At 52.1% G+C, this 20101-nt stretch overlaps 2 protein-coding genes across 6 annotated transcripts in view; both read left to right on the top strand.

Annotated features, from left to right (window-relative positions):
- SCRIB (scribbled planar cell polarity protein) overlaps positions 1-10414 on the top strand; it is a 79748-nt gene extending 69334 nt beyond the window's left edge. Inside the window, exons 38-43 of the mRNA XM_027705257.1 lie at positions 231-395; positions 1070-1209; positions 1616-1653; positions 2628-2702; positions 4439-4490; positions 8190-10414. Of these exons, the coding sequence (XP_027561058.1) occupies positions 231-395; positions 1070-1209; positions 1616-1653; positions 2628-2702; positions 4439-4490; positions 8190-8350 (631 nt within the window). The 3' untranslated portion in view covers positions 8351-10414. The remainder of the gene's footprint in view (positions 1-230; positions 396-1069; positions 1210-1615; positions 1654-2627; positions 2703-4438; positions 4491-8189) is intronic.
- Positions 10415-14969: 4555 nt separating this feature from the next.
- FAM83H (family with sequence similarity 83 member H) overlaps positions 14970-20101 on the top strand; it is a 23691-nt gene continuing 18559 nt past the window's right edge. For 2 of the 5 annotated variants that reach the window (XM_027705263.1, XM_027705258.1), the window contains exons 1-2: positions 15816-16368; positions 16900-17087. The gene's annotated coding sequence lies outside the window, so the exon portion shown is untranslated. Of the gene's footprint in view, positions 15200-15815; positions 16369-16899; positions 17088-20101 lie in introns of those variants that run through there. The other 3 variants (XM_027705261.1, XM_027705259.1, XM_027705260.1) reach the window with 3 other exon arrangements.

Below are 20101 nucleotides of genomic sequence, written 5' to 3'. Positions count from 1 at the left end.
CCTGCTGCCTTGACAGTGGCCAAGGTTGATCAGGATCAGATCTGGAGCTCAGTTTAACCAAGGCTGCCCCTGTGTCAGACCCGTATTTCCCCTCACCAGGGTATGTTCCTGTATCTGTTTCTTTCTTTCCCTGCGCTTGTCCGCTGCGATGTTCATCACCATCATCTCCTCTTCCTCCTCTTCCTTTTCCTCCTCCTCTTCCTTCTCCTCCTCCTCCTCCTCCTCCTCAGATCCTCAGCTCTTGAAGACAGTATTAAACAGTACGAGCAGGATCTGGCCAGGAAGCTGTACCAGTCCCGGCAGTGGGCATCTGCTCCCGGGGCCAGGCCAGCTCAGATGTCTAGCCCAGTGCAGAGTCACGCCTCAAGAATCCCGGGGTCAGGAGGCCAATCCAGGTGTGCACAGCCCCCTCCCCACAGCTGCATGCTCCTGTCCGTGCCCCCGTGCCCCAGCTGGGGCTTCCTGGGGCAGAAGGACGTGGGAGTGGTCCCTGGTGTCCATTGCCCAGAGAACGAGGGGGGATGCTGGGGCTGTCTGACGGGGAGAAGGGCGCAGACGTCTCTGAGAATCGCAGACTGGTTTGGGTTGGAGGGACCTTACAGATATCTTGGTCCACCCCCTGCTATGGGCTGGGACACCTTCCACCAGACCAGGTTGCTCAGGGTCCCATGCAGCCTGGCCTTTCACGACCTCCTGATGGCTGAGGAGGGTTAAGGTGCAACACGCTGAGCACAGAGGACAATAAAGCCCCGAGGACTGACCCCACCTGTGTGATCCCTGCAGTTCTGGCCCCAGCTCAGGTCACTGTCCCATCACGTGGCACCTCTGGGACTGCCTGCAGCTTCTCAGTGCCTTGATGCACAGCTTCATGCTCTGTCTGTGTGACACGTGGGATCACGTGTGTTTTGGGATGGCAGCCAGCCCAGCTGCCCTCCCGCCCTGCCTGGGGGACCCTCGGGGGCTTCGTTCAGCCCCTGGGCTCGGGCCGGCCCCAGGGTGCAGATGGTGGTCCCCCACCCAGGGGGCAATGGCTGATGGCTTTTTCTCACCCCCCCCATTCCTGAGGCAGGATGAAATCACTGGAACAGGATGCCCTTAAAGCCCAGATGGTCATTGCCAAGTCCAAGGAGGGGAAGAAGCGCAGCACACTGGAGCAGCTGGCAGAGTCACCGTCACCCGCTCCGACGCCGTCCCCAACGCCTCTGGAAGGTACTGAACAGTGCCAGTGCCTCCAAAGGAAACAGGCAGTGAGTGCTCCTTGAGCTTGACCTGCTCAGGAGCAGAGCTGCGGGAAGCAATTCCCTCCCTCAGCCTGGTTGGAAGGTCCTTGGGGCATGTGGTGTCTCAGCATAGGGAATGGGCCTGAGCTGTAGAACATGAGAGCACCTGAGGCAGAGGTTCCAGGGAACCAGGACAGAAACACGGGGTCCTGTCAGCATCCTGACTTTCTGAATGAGCAGGGAAGAGGTGTTTGTTGGAAGGCAGAAGGCAGGGCCTCCCCTGAGTGTGGTGTCACCACACTGAAATGCTGCTGAGTGGAAGGAGCAGGCTCGGGGGGGGGGGTTGGATGTCACCCAGCTGGTCACTAACTGTGCTTTTCTGTCACCTCCTGCAGATTGCAGCCCCAGGAACGTCACCTCCCCGGGAAGGCTGGTATGATGTCCTGCTTGCTTTTGTCACCTCACCTTACCTAAATCCTGGGATTTCCTGATTATTCAGCTGAGTGTGGGCTGTGCCTTGGGCTGTGGGTTCCCCCTTGAGCCAGTCCTGCATGGTACAAGGAATGCTGAGGGTGGTGGGTGGAGCTGTACCCCTGGCTAGAGGCACCGCCTTTATTGCAGCTCCTATGTAACATCTGCTTTCTCTTTCCCCATTGTATTGTGTCATCTGTTCCTTGGTTTTTCACCTCCATGTTCAGAAAGCTTTTCACCATAGTCAGAAAGCCTTTCCTCATGCTCAGAAAGCCCTTCCTTGGTTTCAGAAAGCCTTTCACCACGGTCCAAAAGCTTCTCCCTTTTTCAGAAGGCCTTTCCCCGTGTTCAGAACTACTTTCCCAGGTCCAGAAAGCCTTTCACTTCAGGGACTTTGCCCCGTGTTTCTTCAACAGCATAAAACAGACCGTACAGACCCGCAGCTGCAATTAGCATTTTCCTTTTCCTAACCCTGTGTAAATGCCAGGGGATGTTGTTGCACAGAACTGTCAGAATCAGACCAGGGGAAGCGTGGGAGCAGCTGCACGGAGGGGACCTGGTCCTGCCAGATCACACCATAATCTAGCCCTGGATTGGAATCCTGACTGTGCTTCAGCTGTCAGGAATTCTGCCACGAATTTCCCAATGAAAATAGCTTTCCTACCTGACTTGATGTGCATGAGCATTTCACTGGAGCATGTGATGTTTCCTCTGGGACTTGGAACCCCCATCCTGACAGGAGAACAGCTCCCAAGGCAGTGTCCCAGGGATGCCCCACGTTCCAGGCTCTCCCCAGGCACTCCTGGCTCTCCCTGAGAATATCCTTCTGCTTCTGCTGTGATCTCTGCTGTGATTGCTCAGCTTGCTGCTGCTTCTCCCTTCGTTTCACTCCCCTTACTCTCTTCTCTGTTTCTTCCCTTCTGCTGTCCCTTCTAGTCCCTGTCTGAAAAGAAGTTTGACTACCGGGAATTTGCTGCTATTCCTTCCTCCAAACCTGTTTACGAAATCCAGGTATAAACTGCATGCTGAGCCACCTTTAGATTGGTCAGGGCTTGGTTTGATGGAAGAGTTGAGTCTGAGGGCTTTGGAGAAACCCCTTGCAGAGGCCCTGCCTGTGTGGGGGCAGTGACACCAGCCTTGATGAAACCTGAGGGTTTATTGGAGGCTTCAGACGAGTGGAATTGGAAAAAAAGTTGGTCTAGATGGTTTTAAAATGAATGACAAAAGCTTTGCAGACATAAAGCAGCTGCATCTTCACCTGAATGGGTCCTGAAATATTTTTAAGCGAAAAGTGAGAACTAAAAGGGAAGAAAAAGGTATAAAATTATTGTGGCCAGAAGGCAAATTGGAGCAGATGTGAAATCCCAGCTGGATGTGTCTGGCATCCTGCCCAGGAAGCAGCAGGGTGTCAGTTCTCATGTTCTGCTGTCAGTGAGCCGTGGAGGGAACACCCACGAGGGTGAGCACCATGGCAAGGTGCTTCTCCTTCCTAAAACGAGCTCATTTAAGCTGCTTTGTCCCAGAATCCCAGCTGGAACCACTCACCCAGTGCTGGGAGCTGTAACTGTCTGTGTCAGTCAGTCACTGATGGCATTTGTGACACCTGATTGGAGCAGATACCCTGTGTCTACATGTTTTTAGGTGTTTTTTAGCTTTATATAAAGACAGTGAAGCAGATACCTGTGTGTGGAGAGCCAGCAAGCACTGCCTCTTGGGCTTCAGCTGCTGTGGGGCACAAAGGTGGTTGTTCCAAAGCCAGGCTGGCTCCAGCAGGGCTGTGATTTGAGAATTCTCAGGCAGTTTTACATGATTTGATGTCTGTTCTTCACTGGCACCTCTCTCTGGTGGTGTTGCTCAGCCCTTGGAAGACACTCATCTTTTCCTCAGAGTTCCTTCCTTTGGGATGTGCCCTTCTCCAGGTTCTGTACCAGGCATGTTGGAGGACTGGCTGCTCGAGCCCTGTGGCAGCTCCAGACCACATGAATCACCCCAAGTGCAACAGTTTGTCTTCATACAGCTGAGAAGGTGCCTCCAGAGGAGGCTGCACCTCCAAATCCTCAGGCAGTGCCTGTGGGCCTCTCTCAGCAGTGCAGGAGTTCACAGAACCCCAGAATGTTTTGGGTTTGGAGGGACTTTAAAGCTCTTCTCATTCCACCCCCCTGCCATGGGCAGGGACACCTTCCATGAGCCCAGGTTGCTCCAAGCCCTGTCCAATCTGGCCTTGGACACTTCTGGGGCAGCCACAGCTGCTCTGGGCAACCTGTGCCAGGGCTTCCCCACCCTCACAGGGAAGGATTTCTCCCTCGTATCCAATATAAATCTGTCCTCTTTCAGCTTAAAGCCTTTTTGTCCATTCTTTATATTTTCTGTCTTCTGTGTCACTCCCTCTTCTCCCTACACACAGGTCAGGCAGTGGGGTTCCTTTGGGATCAGGAGCACAAGGGGTTCCTTTGGGATCAGGAGCACAAGGGGTTCATTTGGAATCAGGAGCACAAGGGGTTCCTTTGGAATCAGAAGCACAAGGGGTTCATTTGGGATCAGGAGCACAAGGGGTTCATTTGGAGTCAGGACCACAAGGGCTTCCTTTGGGATCAGGAGCCCTCTCTGAGGGCCGTGCCCCAGCTTTGGCAGCAGCAGCACCTCTGAGGGCAGCAGGTTCTCCACAGGGTGTTGGAAGGCTGGAGGTGGGGAATTCCCTGGCACAAGTGTTACAGGGGCAGATGGTCACCTTTGCTGTTCTCTTCCAGTCTCCTGATGCAGCTGATGACCTCAGATACGTCGATGACCGAAATAATTCAGGTAAGCCCACGGCCAGAGGAGTTGTCTCTGTACCACTCTCTCCCCACCACGGTTCTAGAGGGTTCCCCTTTGCTTGTGGAACCACCCAGAGGTCTTCACCTTCTGCTGCTTGACACAATGTCCTGTTTTGTCTGTTCTAGAATGAGAACTCCACCCTCACCACATTCATTTTGGGTAGGATATTTGCATTGTGCTTTAGTGATGACTAATTTGCCCAGCATGGTGTGTAACAAGCATGCCTGGTTTTCTCCAGATTTGTGTCCTGGAGTAGAGTGGTAGTAGGATGTGGCAGGGAAGTTTTGGCCTCTGTCACCTGCTGGAGGTGAATGATGTCCATTGTTCAGGGGCTGCCTCGTGCCCCTTCTGCTGCAGAGGGAATCATGAAGGTAAATCCATCCTGGGGCAGACTGGGAGTTCTTGCTGCTCCAGTACATTGGTGGCTCCAAGTTACACCTGTGGGTCTGTGGCACAGTCACCTCAGTCAGCAGGAATTAAAGCTCTGCAGCTGTGTCTGCAGGTGTCCAGCTGGGGTGTGTCTGTCTGTCCCCAGCTGTAAGGACAGGTCAGACTGTCCAGCTGGGGTGTGTCTGTCTGTCCCCAGCTGTAAGGACAGGTCAGACTGTCCCCAGTTCATTCCAGGGGCTGTAGCAGCCCCGTGGAGCTCAGCAGAGCTCCTGTTTCTCCAGCAGTTGGTGCTGGTTTGCTTCTACCTGTTTTGCAGATTTTCCCCCTTTATTTGACACAAGAAACAGTTTCTTCCATCCTGACAAATCCTTCTGAGTACAGGCTGCACCCTGGACAGCTGACCCATGGCTGGGCTGTTTGCAGAAGAAGGTTCTGCTGCAGGACTTAACAAAAACTTACTTTCCTGGGAACAGCAGCTGTTCTCCATCCCTCAGAGTCACCCTCTCAGCCCTGGATTATTCTCTTGAGGTCATCCATTCAGTCAGTGCAGGGAACTGGGAGCTCGTGGTAGGTCTGGGAAATACCAGGCATTGCTCAGGGCCTTCAGACCTCACTGTTGCCTGACACTGCTCTGCAGGGCCCTCAAATAGGGTGAAAGCCAGGAAGAAAAGAGTGTGGTGCTCACTGAGAGTTTTTTAACATGGTCCTTAGTCCCTAAGTAATCTTTAAGTCACCTGTGATATGTGTGAGGCACCAAACAAATGCAAGTTTTCCCAAATCAGCTGGCAAGGATGGCAGGTGAGGATGTGAGTAAACTCTCTTGGGATGGGACAAAGCTCTCTTTTTTTTTTAAATCCCCCCCATCTCACTCTTCTAGGCAGTGCAGCATCCCAGCCAATATAAATCAGAATTGTTCTTGATCATGGAATTATGGCTTTTTGACTCACAGCAATTCTTAAACTTTGCCAGTGTCTGCAGGAAGCTCTCCCAGTGCCTACAGAACCATCATCTCATTTAAGGATAGTGCATTTTTTTATGCAGTCGGGATTCTATTCCTTTTATTGAGTTTAAACATCATCCAGTACTGTAAAACTGAACTTACTGAGTCAGCACAAGGCTGATGCTGTAGCTGATCTGGGGTCCAGTGGGAGCCACTGGGAATGCCAGAAAAGGACATAAAAGAAGAAAAGCAGGCAGTGGTTCTTTCCAGACCTGCTCCAGGCTGCACTGATGGGTGGGTTTGCACTTCCTAAGCCAGAGGCTTTGGCTTTAGAGTTCTTTCTTTCCTGAATCGATTCACATTTGCAGTAAATTTCCCCTTCCACATCATTTCCCCCTGAACTCCATGGATGATGATGCACTTTGTTATAGCTGAGCTTCATTTGACTCCCTGGTACAGCTTGGTGGCATCAGAAGTTTCTCCCAGCACAGCTTTCATCACTCCTTCTCCTCATCAGCTGCCAGATGCTGACCCTGGCAGGGTTCTGGCTGCTGGCTGTTGTGGGATCAGGCAGCCCTTTCCTGCCCTTTTCCCATGGTTTCACCACTTATTTGCCCACCAAAGCTGCCCCATGGCAGCTTGTTTTCAGTAGAGCTTTGCCCGGGGAACAATCCAAGGGTTTTTAAAGCTCAGTGTGCTGCCTGGGGATCACTAAACCTGCATGTTTGGGGGTTCTTTTGGCCAATTCCAGCCTTGGGGGGTCTGAAAGAACTGACTTCCCTCTAAGCCACAGGATTTTCTTCTCCACCCACCCATCCAGGCTGGATTTTTCGTGCATGTGCCCATGACTTCCTTTTATATCTGTTTGTCTTGTCTGGGAATCAGTCACCTGCTTCCCAACCCCAGTGTCCTGTCAAGGGGTTGGACAGGCTGGGAGAGCTGGAAGTGGTCACTGTGGAGAAGAGAAGGCTCTGAGGAGACCTTAGAGCCTCTTCCAGTGCCTAAAGGGGATACAAGAGAGCTGGAGAGGGACTTTGGGCATGGGCCTGGAGGGACAGGACAAAAAGGAAGGGCTTCCCACTGACTGGCCTGGCTCTGGAGCAGAGGGTCAGACACTGGGCACAGCTCAGCAGACTGAGCCTTTTATCTGACTTATCTTCATGGATTTCTCTATTTAAAGTTCTCTGCTGCATCCAAAGGCTCTAGAGAGGCTTCCCAGGAGCCCATTTGCACTTGAAGCTCATGGACTGTCTATGCCCTCCTGGGTTGTCCCTCCAGCAGATATTGGGGTGGTTAAAGTCCCCCATGAGGACCAGGGCTTGTTAATATGAGGCTGCTCCCACCTGTCTATGGAGGCCTCATCCCCTCGGTCTTCCTCGTCAGGAATGTCACCTGTCCCTTCAGTCCTGACCATGAGCTCTGGTTGGCTTCTCACCCCTCCCCAGGTGCAGTGCCAGCATCCACCTGGGCACTGACACAGAGTGTGACCCCCCCTTCACCTCCCCTGCCTGTCTGCCCCTAAGAGCCTCCAGTGCTCCAGTCACAGGGACCATCCCATCATATCTGTGACACCAGTAAGTTTAAAGCCCTCCTGACCATCTGGGCCAGTCTGTGACCCAAGATGCTCCTCCCTTCACTGACAGAGGGACTCACTCATCCCCTGCAGACCTGGGTCAGGGCAGCTCCGTGGTCTGGACAGCAGAAGCCTTTCGGGACACTCAATTTTTCCAGTCATGTTCAGTGAATAGCAGGTGTTAGAGGCAGGTGTCTTCTTACTCATGGGACTTTCTTCCCAGGATCCACCTACAGGTCACCAGAAAGTTCTGGGCACGAGGTTACTGTGAGTCACTGAGACATCAGTGCTGTCCCGAATCTAGCACCTGGAGATAACCCTGGAACACTCCCTGGAAGTGCCCAAGGCCAGGTTGGATGGGATGTGGAGCAGCCTGGGCTGGTGGAAGGTGTCTCTGCCCATGGCAGGGGGTGGAATGAGATGAGCTTTAAGGTCCCTTCCCACCCAAAGCAGTCTGTGATCCTGTGATACCCTAAACATCTGCATTAACTGTGCCAGCTGAGTGCTGACAGAGCCACGGGATGGTCTGGTTGGGAAAGGACTTTACAGATCACCCAGTCCCACCCCCTTCCCTGAGCAGGGACACCTTCCACTATCCCATGTTGCTCCAAGCCCCGTCCAACCTGGCCTTGGACACTTCCAGGGATGAGGCAGCCACAGCTTCTCTTGGCAACCTGTGCCAGGGCCTCCCCACCCTCCCAGGGGAGGATTCCTTCCCAATATCTTATCTATTTTAACCCCATGCTTTCTCTTCAAACCTGAACATCTCCTGTCTTTGCAGTTCCCCGGGAGCAGGACGGGCAGCCAGAGGAAGAGGACAAGTTAGGAACACGGGATCCATCGGCACCAGCTCCCTCAGCCCTGGAGGACATGGCCCTGTACAGCAGCAAGCGCAAGCTCCGGCACAGCCGGCGCAGTTTGGAGACCGCTGTCCCCACGTAGGGGACCCGACACCCCCGGGCCATGGACGAGCCCGGCACAGCCCTTCCGAGCTTCCCGTGCTCCAGGGACAGCACCGGGCTGCCACCCTGCTGCCTCCAGGCTGGATGGGACCCGAGCACCCCGGGAGCTCTGTGGCCAACTGACTCCTCCGAGGCTGTGAACCACCCTCGTTTCTCACCCGACAGTGCACTGGGACACGGCCCCAAAACGGGGCGACACTGGACTGACTGCTGGCAGATGGAGAGGAGGGGTGGGCAGGACAGTGGGCAGCTCGTTAGCCTGTAAATATTGTGTGTGGGGAAGGGTAGGACAGGGAGAATGTAGGAGTGTGAGAGTGTGTTGGGATCCAGCTGTTACTGCCTCAACTTCGTTTTTGTAGTGGTTAAAAGGAGCTTTTACTCTGGTGGGAATCAGGAGGAAGGTCCAGCCTGCCTTTACTCCTATTTAATTTTCAGTTTTTTGCCAAAAAGCATCTCCTCCCACCTCCTGCACTGTGTCACCTCACTTCCCTTTGGGAGTGTGTGGGAATGGGAAGCTTGGAGGCAAAAAAAAAAGGAAACACAAAGGAAAAAAAAACCTGCAGAATTCCAGCAAAGTGCCTCCCTCTGCCACTGACACTCTGTGCTCAAGGAACATGCCAAAGCCTGGGCCAGCTCTGTGCCACCTGCCCGTGTCCTGGTGGGACACTGCTCCTGCTGGGCCTCTGTGCAGTCCTGGGGACGGGTCCTTCCCTGGCTGGACACATCCCTGTGTGTCACACGTGGGGTGAGCAGCTCCACGAGCACACGAGTGTCAGAGGAGGCCAGGCTCTGGCTTCTGTAGCACTGGGGCTGAACTGGTGGACTGGGGCAGGAATGGGACGGAGCCAACAGCTGTAGCAGGGGTTTAGGGGGGTGTGACAGCAATGGGGAGCAGGATAGTTGGGGTAGGACACGGTGGCAGAGGTGGGAGGTGTGACAGCAGTACCTTAGTGGGTAGGATTCAGAAACTGGGAACGGGTAGGACGTGGCGTTGCTGGGGTCAGGTTGGGAATTACGGGGTCTTACAGGTAGGAAATCTGGTGGGGAGCCCACAGTGTCCACGGCTGGCTGTGAGGTGGAGAGGGGCCTCACGGGGTGCCTGGCGTGGGGCTGGCAGGGAGCACCAGGAGCACCACGGAGCAGGACGGGGCTGGCCTGTGCCTTGCAATAACTACACGGTTCCACTTTGCCAGCTTGTTGGCCTCAGGCCCCTTTCCGTGGAGAACAGGGACAATGAATGTTTGCCCGTGCAAGAGGGAAAAAAGGAAAATGAAAAATGAGCGGGGCTGCGAGTCCTGGGTGTGAGTTCTGGTTTCCACATGTGGAACGAGGGCTGCGAGCAGGTTCTGTGTCACGTGAGCTCTGCAGGTGTGGAGGTCACAGCTGCTGCTCCCAGCTCTGCCATCAACCTCTGCTGCCACTACTGAGGGGAAACAGCCCTTTTCTTTTTTTTTTTTTTCACTGCCTCTAACTGGGAGGAAGGTCCGAGCTCGGCCCGACCCCATTCCCCGTCCATTGGTGCTCTCTGACTCCCCAGCAAGACCAGGGTTGGACCTTGAGCCTCGCAGTGGCTGGGCAGCGACAGGCACATCTGCTTGTACATTTGCTGAAGGAAAGAACTGGATGCAGTTTTTTTGTTGAGCCTCTCCCTTCATGCCAAAATCCAGTGGATGGTTTTAACTGGCACCGTATGCTTTGATTTTACAGGTCTGTGAAGGGGGAACTCTGATAATCTCTCACTGCAGCCGTGGCTGCTTCCATCATCAGCAGTTTGAGCTTTTCCTTTTTAAATCTAATTTTAGCATTTGCTTTTTAACAACAGCAGTTTTGGAAACAATCCTGGCTGGGTTTTGGTGACTAACTTGTGATTCTTCTCTCCTTTCCCTGTGCGGTACCTGGTGCCAGGCTCTGGGTTCTTTCCCGTTCTCTCCCGAGAGACTCCAAGGGAAAATTAGCGCATCAAGACTGTAACTAGTGAAATTTGTACAACCAAAGAAATCTATTTTGTGGTTCAAGGATAATAAAGTTTACTTTACATTTTAGAGCCTTTAGTCGCTGTGGTTTGCTCTGTGTGAAGTCTGCAGTTTTGGTACCAACACTTTGGTGGTGCAAAGATGCTTCTGATTTTCCTGCTTTTGGGAGCAGAAATTAATGCTCACCCAAATCAATGCCAGTTGTGAGAATATCAAAATTCAGGGATGGGAAAAAATCCAGTATGAAACACAGTGATACCAGCAGGATACCAGCAAGATCTTCAGCCTCTTGGCTTTCCTCACTTGACCTGTTTAAAAAAAACTCCAACACTATTTTGTTTACATTATTAAGTTTTTAAAAATATAGTTTGACTGGTAAAAACTGACCCCATTTCCTGTAGCCCAAACAGGTTTTCCTTGGTCTGGCTTAGTGAATGGGCACCATGCTGTGCCAGCCCAGGGAAAGAGGTGCAGCCTCAGCAGGGAGAGGGTGGAATTCCTTTTCCTAGAGCCAGGGTAGTGCCAGACCTCAGCCTCATTCTCCCACCTGTGCAACAGGAACAGCTGGAGAAGGGGCCTTGTCCTAGGTCAGCAGGGGGGGTTCAGGATCTGCAGTGCAGCCTTACACAGGCTCAATACACGGGGCCTTTCCTGGCTTTAATGTGTCTGTTTTCTCCACGTTTAGTTTCCTTGGGCCAAGTTTACTACCAGGTTTATCTCCTTCTCCATATAATTTACACAGCTGAACCCCAAGTAGCACATGGGCAGTAGTTACCCCATCAGACAAAAGTAAACACAGGAACATCATCAGTGGAGATAACTTTTTTAGGGTTTTTATTTAGGGATATATTTATTTAGGAATTATTCATGTAGGATTGGAACTAGGTGGTCTTTAAGGTCCCTTCCAACCCCAACCATGCAACGATTCTATGATTTTGTTATAAATAGGAATAGAAATAACACAGTTAAATATATAGGGAGAATGCAAAGATCTTCAAGGTTGCACAGAGACAGAGCACAACTGGCTGGGTGGAAGGTTTACAAGAAAGACTCTTGCAGCTGAATGTCTTGTGTGGCAGCAGTGACTCACAGACATGCTCTGGGAGTTGGAGGGAATGTCATATCAGGACACAGCTCTAGGTATGAACCTGCATAGCCTGCCCCTCAGGTCCTGCTAAATGCAAGTTTTCTTGGTTTCAGGAGTCAATCCCGTCTGGAATTGGTGCACAAGGTGAGGGATTCCCATGCTCCTTCCCTGCATTTCCCTCCACGTATAACAGCAGGCAGGTGTCTGGAATACCAATAGGATCCTCTTTAAGGACTGTCTGCTGACAGAGAGAAGGGGCTGTCGTGGAAGCTGCAAACCACAACTTTAGCAGTGTGTAGTCATCTCTGGGAAACCTGCCCCTTGGAATACCTGGGATAACCGGAGGGTGGAGAACGCTGCTTTCCAGCCTTGTCCTCCCGCCACCAGCTGCTTCTGGAGACAAATGGCTGGAGGAGATAAAGCTGTGCTTGTAATTCAGTGCCACTTCTGCTGCTGGGACGTGTGGTTTTGGTTGACTCTGTGCTCACAGTCACCATTAGTGACACCATGAAAGACCTCAAAGCCAGAGCACTGCAGGATCCCCCCACACCACAGCCACACACAGGGAGTTTGGTTTGCCTGTCTTATTAGGGCCTTGGGCAAAGCCACCTCAGTGGCCTCCAGGTCCATGTGTCCTGCTGAATCATGTCTTGACACCATGGGAAAGAGCTTGTCCAGATGGGAACAGCCCATAGCTGACTGCACCTGGACACAGAGCAGGTACTGTCCTGCTATGAAAAATGAACCACACACCTAAACCAAAGCTAAAGCCTGTTCCAAAGCCTGTACCAGCCCCCAGAGAGCCTTCCTGACTTATGGAGACCCAGCATCCTACAGCCCTTTCTGTGAGGACAAAGGAAATATCCCCTCCCCACCATAAAGGGCCGATTCCTTGTTTTCTGCAGCCAGACACCACCTGCCCCCAACCTCATTCCCCTCCTTTGAGTTTTTCTCTGCTTTTCCTTTTACCCCATGAGGTGACCAAGGCACAAGCTGCTTTCACACCTTGTACCAAAGGGAGTAATTAAAGCGTTACTGAAATCAGCCTATTTCACTCGGAAGTGAAAGCAGGCTACAAATAAGTGCTCAGATAATTGGCATCTGTATCTTACCTGCTGGGAAGGGAGGCTCATGGAGGTTCCTTTTCTGGCCATCCCAGTGGTCTTCTCCATATCAGTAATATTGTGACATCTTCTCACTATATACAGATTAAATGACTCCAAACTCACTGTCCATTCCATGGAGTTTGTCTCCAGCATCTCCAGCAGCACATCAGCCCTGTCCTGATCACATCTCTCCAGGCAGAAACCAGAATTCCATATTCCATACAAAACAGCTGCAATGAGGGTAAATTTGGAGCTCTACTGCAACCCCCTATTGCGCTCCTGCTCTGCACCTAAATATGAACTGACCTTGACTGTAACTTCACTATTCCCTGAGAGAAACAACCAGCCTTTAATTACATCCTCCCCTTTGGTCCCAGTTTTGCTCATTCAGACCCAAATCTGGTCCTTCCAGTTGGGTTCCCTGCTCACCTGCCCTTCCACGGTGTCACTGATATGGTGACCTGAGAACTTTTGTCCTGTTCTGCCCCACAAGGTCCCTGGCACCCAGTTATCTGCAGCATCCCTCCTCTGTCCCTCCTGGGGTTTCCCCTGAACTCCCATGGAGTTCCTCCAGCCCCTCCTCCAGCCCTATTGGAGCTTTTCTCAGCTTCCCACCCTGGTACCTGCACATCTGGCAATTCCTCATGTCACGTCCAGCGCTGTCTCATGTCCTGATGTCTCAGCCCCTGTATGAGAAAAATCAAATGAGTCCTTGATTACTGGGGTTTCTTCTAAGACACAGATCTTACAATCATCAAATCACCTGCCCTTGTCCCCAGTCCCTCTCCAGCTCTCTTGGAGCCCCTTTAGGCACTGGAAGGGGTTCTGAGATCTCCTCAGAGCCTTCCCTTCTTTGAACAAGGGCTGGAGTGACAGGACAAGAGGGAATGGATTCCCACTGCCAGAGGGCAGGGTTAGATGGGATATTGGGAAGGAATTCCTGGCTGTGAGGATGGTGAGTCCCTGGCACAGGTTGCCCAGAGAAGCTGTGGCTGCCCCATCCCTGGAAGTGTTCAAGGCCAGGCTGGACGGGGCTTGGAGCAACCTGGGCTAGTGGAAGGTGTCCCTGCCCATGGCAGGGGTGGGACTGGATGGCTGTTAAACTCCCTTCCCACCCAAACCATTCTATGGTTCCATGATTTTGTGATTCTATGAATGACCCACTGAGAGCTGAATTTCCCTTCATTAACTCCAAAATACATATTATTGTTCATGCCCTCACACATGCTAATGAAGCAAAAGCTGCACGTGCTTCACATGTGCGACTAAAGTTGCTCAAACTCCACCTAAATATGAATTGACATTGACCGTAACTTTACTCAGAGAAAACACTACAAATACAGCTTAAGTGGTGAGGGAGGTGAGAGGTGACTCCAGCTTTGGATCCTGGGACAGTCACAGAATCAGAGAATCATGATTCCATGATTCACTGCTTGTAAATCACTCTAGACAGTGGTAGGAGACACCTGTCTCACCTGGTGACACCTGAGCTGGGCACAGGGACAGTCCCAGTGCTGCTGTCAGAAGAAATTTTTAAAATTTTATTACAAAGTGGTCCCTCACTCTAACCCCAGCCAGAGGGGATGGAAACAGATGGGACACACGGGCTCCTTCAATACTGGCTGAACCTTTCCCAACAGATCTCCACTTCTGAAGAAAACCCTCAGTAACCTCAGCACAGACACTGAAGAAAAGTTCTGGATCTTACAAGACTCTCAGCTGCTTCACCCCCTGTTTTTGCTGTATGAGCAATTGCTGCACTCTACGAGATCCAGCTGAGAAGGATTTACTCAGGGTATCCAAAGTGCTGCTCGGGGTCCCTGCAGGAGGCCAGCACAAATAAGTGTGGGCTGGCACAACTTCACATTCTTTTTTCACATTACCCATTTTTCCCCTCTCCGAGGACAGGCAGAAGCAAATAAACACCTCCTGCCACTTCCAATGGAAGAAACAACATTTACAGCAGTCAAAGTTATTTAATTTCACTCACTTTGAAAGAAAGAAAAAAACCTCAACCAAACAGAAACACGAGTTTTAGAGGGTCTTTAGTGGACAGTGACATTCCCAGGGCACAGGCGTGGCAATGAACAGACACTCCCACATGGATTGGTGGGAATGTATTGGTGTCCTCACCTCACCAATTCCCAAATATTATTAATGTATCCACATCACAACGACTGGAAAGAAGTATCACTGAATTAATGGACTGGGCAATTGTTATCTGGCCAAAGCAACCTCAGAACTACAGAACTTTCTCTTGGGAGAAATGGGACAGCTGTGGGTGGTAACATTTCCCAGCACAGGTTCATAGAATCTCAGAATGGTTTGGGTTGGAGGGACCTTAAAGGTCACCCAGTCCCACCTCCTGCCATGGGCAGGGACACCTTCCACTATCCCAGGTTGCTCCAAGCCCCATCCAACCTGGCCTTGGAGACTTCCGAGGACAGGGCTGCCACAGCGTCTCTGGGCAGAGGGCAAAGTCCCGTCCAAGCAGCTGATAAGCAGCTCCATTCCCTCATGTGATGAGCTCTCCCAGCGAGGGGGACTGAGTGGAGCCAGCAGACGATTTTTTTTAATTTTAGCAAAGCTTTGGACCCTGTCTCTCCCCGGATCCTTCTGGACAAGGTGCCCAGGGCAGAGCTGGACCATCCATCCCACACGGAGTGAGCAGCTGCCGACGGGCCGGGCTCGGGGTCACAGTGCACGGGGTGACTTCAGGCTGGCGGCCGTCACGGCGGGGGGGGCCCGGGGTCCATTTCAGGCCCAGCTCGTAAATGTCTTCGTGGTCTGGATGCAAAAATCGACGTTCATTAACTGACGACCCTGAATTAGGAGCTGTGGCTCCCTGGAGGGGCAGAGGCCTTGCGGGGGGACCGGAGGGCTGGGGCGGGCACCGGCAGCGTGTGACCGAACAACGGCGAGCGCCGGGGCGGCCCCGGCTGTGAGGGACGGGCGGGGACGGGGCGGGGAGCGGGGCGGGCGGGGGGCGGCGGGGCCGGGCCGGGCCTGAGGGGGACCCGGAGCGGGAAGCGGGGCGGGCGGAGGGCGGCGGGGCCGGGCCGGGCCTGAGGGGGACCCGGGGCGGGAAGCGGGGCGAGCCCAAGAGGGACCCTGAGCGGGAAGCGGGGCGGGCGGGCGGAGGCGGGAACAGCTGGGGCGCGACGCTGACAGATGACAGGGAAGATAACGCGGAGGAGCCGGGCAGGCCCGGCCCGGGGTGGATCTTGAGGCGGATCTTGGGGCGGATCCTCGGGCGGGTGCCGGGGCGGATCGCGGGCGGTGCAAGTGGAGGGCCCAGGGCCCGAGCTGCGCCCCCGACAATAAAAAGGTGCAGTTTCTTGGGCTGCAGAAGCCACGTACCTGCGGTTCTGCCGAATTCTCAACTATTTGATTCCCTTGAACCAGCGTTCTGAACCAGGGCTCGCTGCGCAGCGAGGCTGTTTCTCGTTTCAGGGAGGACAGAGGAGACGCGGTGCATCTGCCTGCAAAATCTGTTTGTCTTCTCTGCAGTATTGGTTTGTATAAATAATGTCTGGATTAGAAATTAAAATGTGACTCCTGTGACTGAAGATAGAGACTCTGCCAGTGGAGGAAGGAACTCTGGCCCCAGAGATCCTTGTTCCTGTGGGGAGGCATTAACTGGCCCAGCCAGGAAGATACGAGTTTTCTCCTAATCAGTTCTTACTAGATGATCTGAATCTCCCATCTACACTGGGGACTCTCCAGTTTGGTCACAGGTTAAGGCCAGGTGACCTGATCCCAGGGACCTTCCTTAGGTCACTCCTGCGTTTTTCCTCAGAAGGGAAAGGATGGCCGTCAGAGCTGAACACTGGTAAGAAAAAAAGCAACAAAAACCAAAACCACCACTTCCCTGCTGCCCCCATGGTACCCAAACAGTGCTGTACGAATACAAGTCATTTTTTCCAGGTTATTCCTCAACGAGCCCATTAATTTAAGGCAGTTTTCATATAAAAAAGTGAACAATTTCTAATAAACTGTGCAAGACCACGTTCCATTCAGATGTCGCTCCTGCTTGTTAGAATAACGTGGGATTTCTCCACAGTACTTTACAATAAAAAGTCACTGTGAAGAACTAGAGGGGGATGACTCACGTCACCACTGAAGAGACTTCTCCATTGCTGTCAGCAGAGCAGGGTGTGGGAATCAGGACTCTGTGAGTTCAGGGACACACCGAGCATGCGGTCACTGCAGAAAAACTCAGCTCCGTGCTTGGTGTCAGTCAGTACCTGGGAGTTCTTGATGCTGAGACAGGCAGATCATGTTAAACAGCTTCAGAGCAGATAGATAAAGGGAGAAAGCGAAGCTGCACTTAACCCAGATAATCTGATATCTACAAATGCAGAGCCTGAACAGATCAAACCTAGAGCGGCAGCCGGGGTGAGTCACCAGTGTGGAGTCAAGGGGAGGATTCACCGCCTTCTCCTCCATTGTCCAAGAGCCCAGGGATCTGCACTGCTAAAGAAGCCATTCAAAGAACGAGTTCCTGTTCTCCAGGTCACCTTGTCTCTGTTCATGGCACCCTTGGGGCAGGTAATGTGTCTGTTCCTTGTACTCTGTCAGTGGTCAGAGAGGGCTGACGGCTCCTTGGTGGATGGAGCCGGGGCGAACTGTGATAATCACAGAATCATGGAATGGCTTGGGTGGGAAGGGACCTCAAAGCTCATTCAGTCTCACCCCTGCCATGTGCAGGGACACCTTCCACTAGACCACGTTGCTCCAAGCCTTGTCCAGCCTGGCCTGGAACACTTGCAGGGATGGGGCAGCCACAGCCTCTCTGGGAAATCTGCCTTCTCTGTGCCAGGGCCTCGCCACCCTCACAGGGAAGAATTCCCCCCCAATATCCAATCTAAACCAGTTGAAAGCCAAAAGGCAAGCTCCCATCAGGTCAGATTTCCACGTGTCAGTTTTAGAATCATGGAATCACAGTATCATTAGGGTTGGAAAAGACCTTTAAGATCAGGGAGTCCAACCACCAACCCAGCCCCACCACCCTGTTCACCATTAAACCATGTCCTCAAGTGCTACATTCACGTGTTTGTTGAATTCTGTGGCACTTGAGGACACAAATTTGTGCAATCCCCTCCTGATCGCTGCTGGGACCCCTCACAGCTCCTGTTCAGGCTGCTGCCAAAGCTGGGGGCCACAGCAGTCCCCCAGCATGCCCTGACTGCCTGAGAGCTGCACTGGTTCCTGAGGAGAGCAGTGCAGCTCCTGCCCACCCCTTCCAGGTATTCACTGCCGTGCTCTGCTGGCTCTGTCACAGCTGGAGCAGCTGCCACAAGCTGAAATGAGGTCTCCCACTCATTCCACACTCTTTGTTTTATCCCATGTCGTTAACCCAGAGATCAGCAATCTGGGGCACAAGTGTCCCTTGTTTGCAGGCCATGGCAGAAGGAGCCTGCTAAGACACTGAGGACAAACAGTAATTACCCAGATTACTGCCCTAATCCAGTGTAACAATGCAGACACACACTGTAATTAGTGAAAACCAAACAAACACCATTTACACGTGTACACTGCATTTATGAATGAAGATTCTCTAAAATAACCAATATTATTTTGGAAACCGAACAGGAAAATAAACACAACCAACCTTCAGAACAGAAAAGCAGCAAAACTTTATTACTAATTCCCAAATGGAAAGATGCAGGCGATCCCATTTCATTATAGTGTGATGATTAAGGCCCTTTTATTCCATTGGGAATAGCTTTGAAATCAGCCATTCCAGGTAATTTTCACTCAGGAGAAGTCAAACCTACTCTATTAAAATGTTGGTCAGTTGTGTATCCAGCAATATGAAACCTAAAGTGTCCAGTTTCATAACCAGATTTGAATGTAAGTTTTGAAAAGCTGGAACAAAAAAGGCCCATGGTTTAAATGATGGGCAAAAGAGAAAATAAGAGAGTTTTTAAACGTTCTCTTTATTTAATAAAGAGAAGACTGAAAGGTGACAATTGTAGTGACATTACTGAGAAATACTTTAGTCAAATGCACGCTATGACACTTAATGAGGTAGATCCAAAGTTCACATGGATTTTAAGTTCCTTTACAGGTCATTTTAGACTATTATAAATCATCATTATTGAAGGAATAAAAGGTCTGTAAAGCCACACACTGAAACCTTGTAGAAAAATTAGTGAAACAGTTTAGGCTTGACTTTCTGAGGAATTTCACCAATTCACGTGTCAATACTGTACAAAGAAAAGCCCCAAACTCATACTGAAACTGACTTTCCTTACAGGCAGGGTTGGTTCAGCTCAGCTGGTCTTGAATTGCAGCTTCAGACCAGGAATGCTGCTTATCCAACCTAAATTATATCTGAGATATCAGATAGATGGTTTGGCTCCCTTGTACCCAGTGAGGTTCAGCCACAGTTCATCTTTTTGGTCTGGAAGGTCTGAACTGCACCCATGGACAGAGTGACACCATTCCAAAATACATGGGATGGCTGGCCATGATGCAGCCACCTCCGTAGTAGTCACCAATGTTCAGTCTGATAAATCCTGCCTTAAATATCTGTATCATAACCATGGCACTACCAGCAATGTCATCACTTTCGGGGCCTCAAAGCAGAGCCTTTGCAGTTTCCTGATGACAGACAAGGTATTATCTCAAAGATGTACATAATCAAAGACAATACTACAGTCCATTAGAGACCAGAAGTGCTCTGTCCACAAGAAGAGAAGCCAAGGAGCTGATGAACTGTTACCACAATTCCAGTGCCTGAAGGGGCTCCAAGAGAGCTGGAGAGGGACTTTGGACAAGGGCCTGGAGGGCGAAGACAAGGGGCAATAGCTTCCCACTGCCAGAGGGCAGGGTTAGATGGGATATTGGGAAGAAACTCTCCCTGTGACAGTGGTGAATTCCTGGCACAGGTTGCCCAAAGAAGCTGTGGCTGCCCCATCCCTGGAAGTGTTCCAGGCCAGGCTGGACAGGGCTTGGATCAATCTGGTCTGATGGAAGGCATCCCTGCTCAGGGCAGGCAGTGGAACTGGACGGGCTTAAAGGTTCTTTCCAACCCAAACTATTCCATGATTTGATGACTTGATAATGACAGAGTCCAGCTGCTCCCCCAGCACTGCCAAGGCCACAACTAACCCATGTCCCCAGGTGCCACATCCACAGGGCTGTTCAATCCCCCCGGAGACAGGGACTCCACCCCTGACCTGGGCAGACTGTTCCAGGGCTGGGCAGCCCTTTCTGGGAAGGAATTTTCTCAATATCCAACCTGACCCTCCCCTGGCACAACTTGAGGCTGTTTCCCCTTGTCCTGTCCCTTGTTCCCTGGGAGCAGAGCCCGACCCCCAGCTCCTGTCAGGGAGTTACAGAGAGCGAGAAGGTCCCCCCTGAGCCTCGTTTTCTCCAGGCTGAGCCCCCCCAGGGTCTCTCGGCCGCTCCTGGTGCTCCAGCCCCTCAATGTCCTCCTCTTCATGAGGGGCCCAACACTGACCCCAGGGTTCGAGGTGCCTCAGCAGCGCCAGCACAGGGGGCTTGTCCCTCCCTCCCACACCCCGGGACCCCTCAGCCCCGCCCCGCTCCCTCCC

Source organism: Neopelma chrysocephalum, unplaced genomic scaffold, assembly GCF_003984885.1.
Source record: "Neopelma chrysocephalum unplaced genomic scaffold, ASM398488v2 Primary Assembly neopelma1_322, whole genome shotgun sequence".
Classification (NCBI taxonomy): Eukaryota; Metazoa; Chordata; class Aves; order Passeriformes; family Pipridae; genus Neopelma; species Neopelma chrysocephalum.
This window is presented reverse-complemented; position numbering and strand designations above follow the sequence as displayed.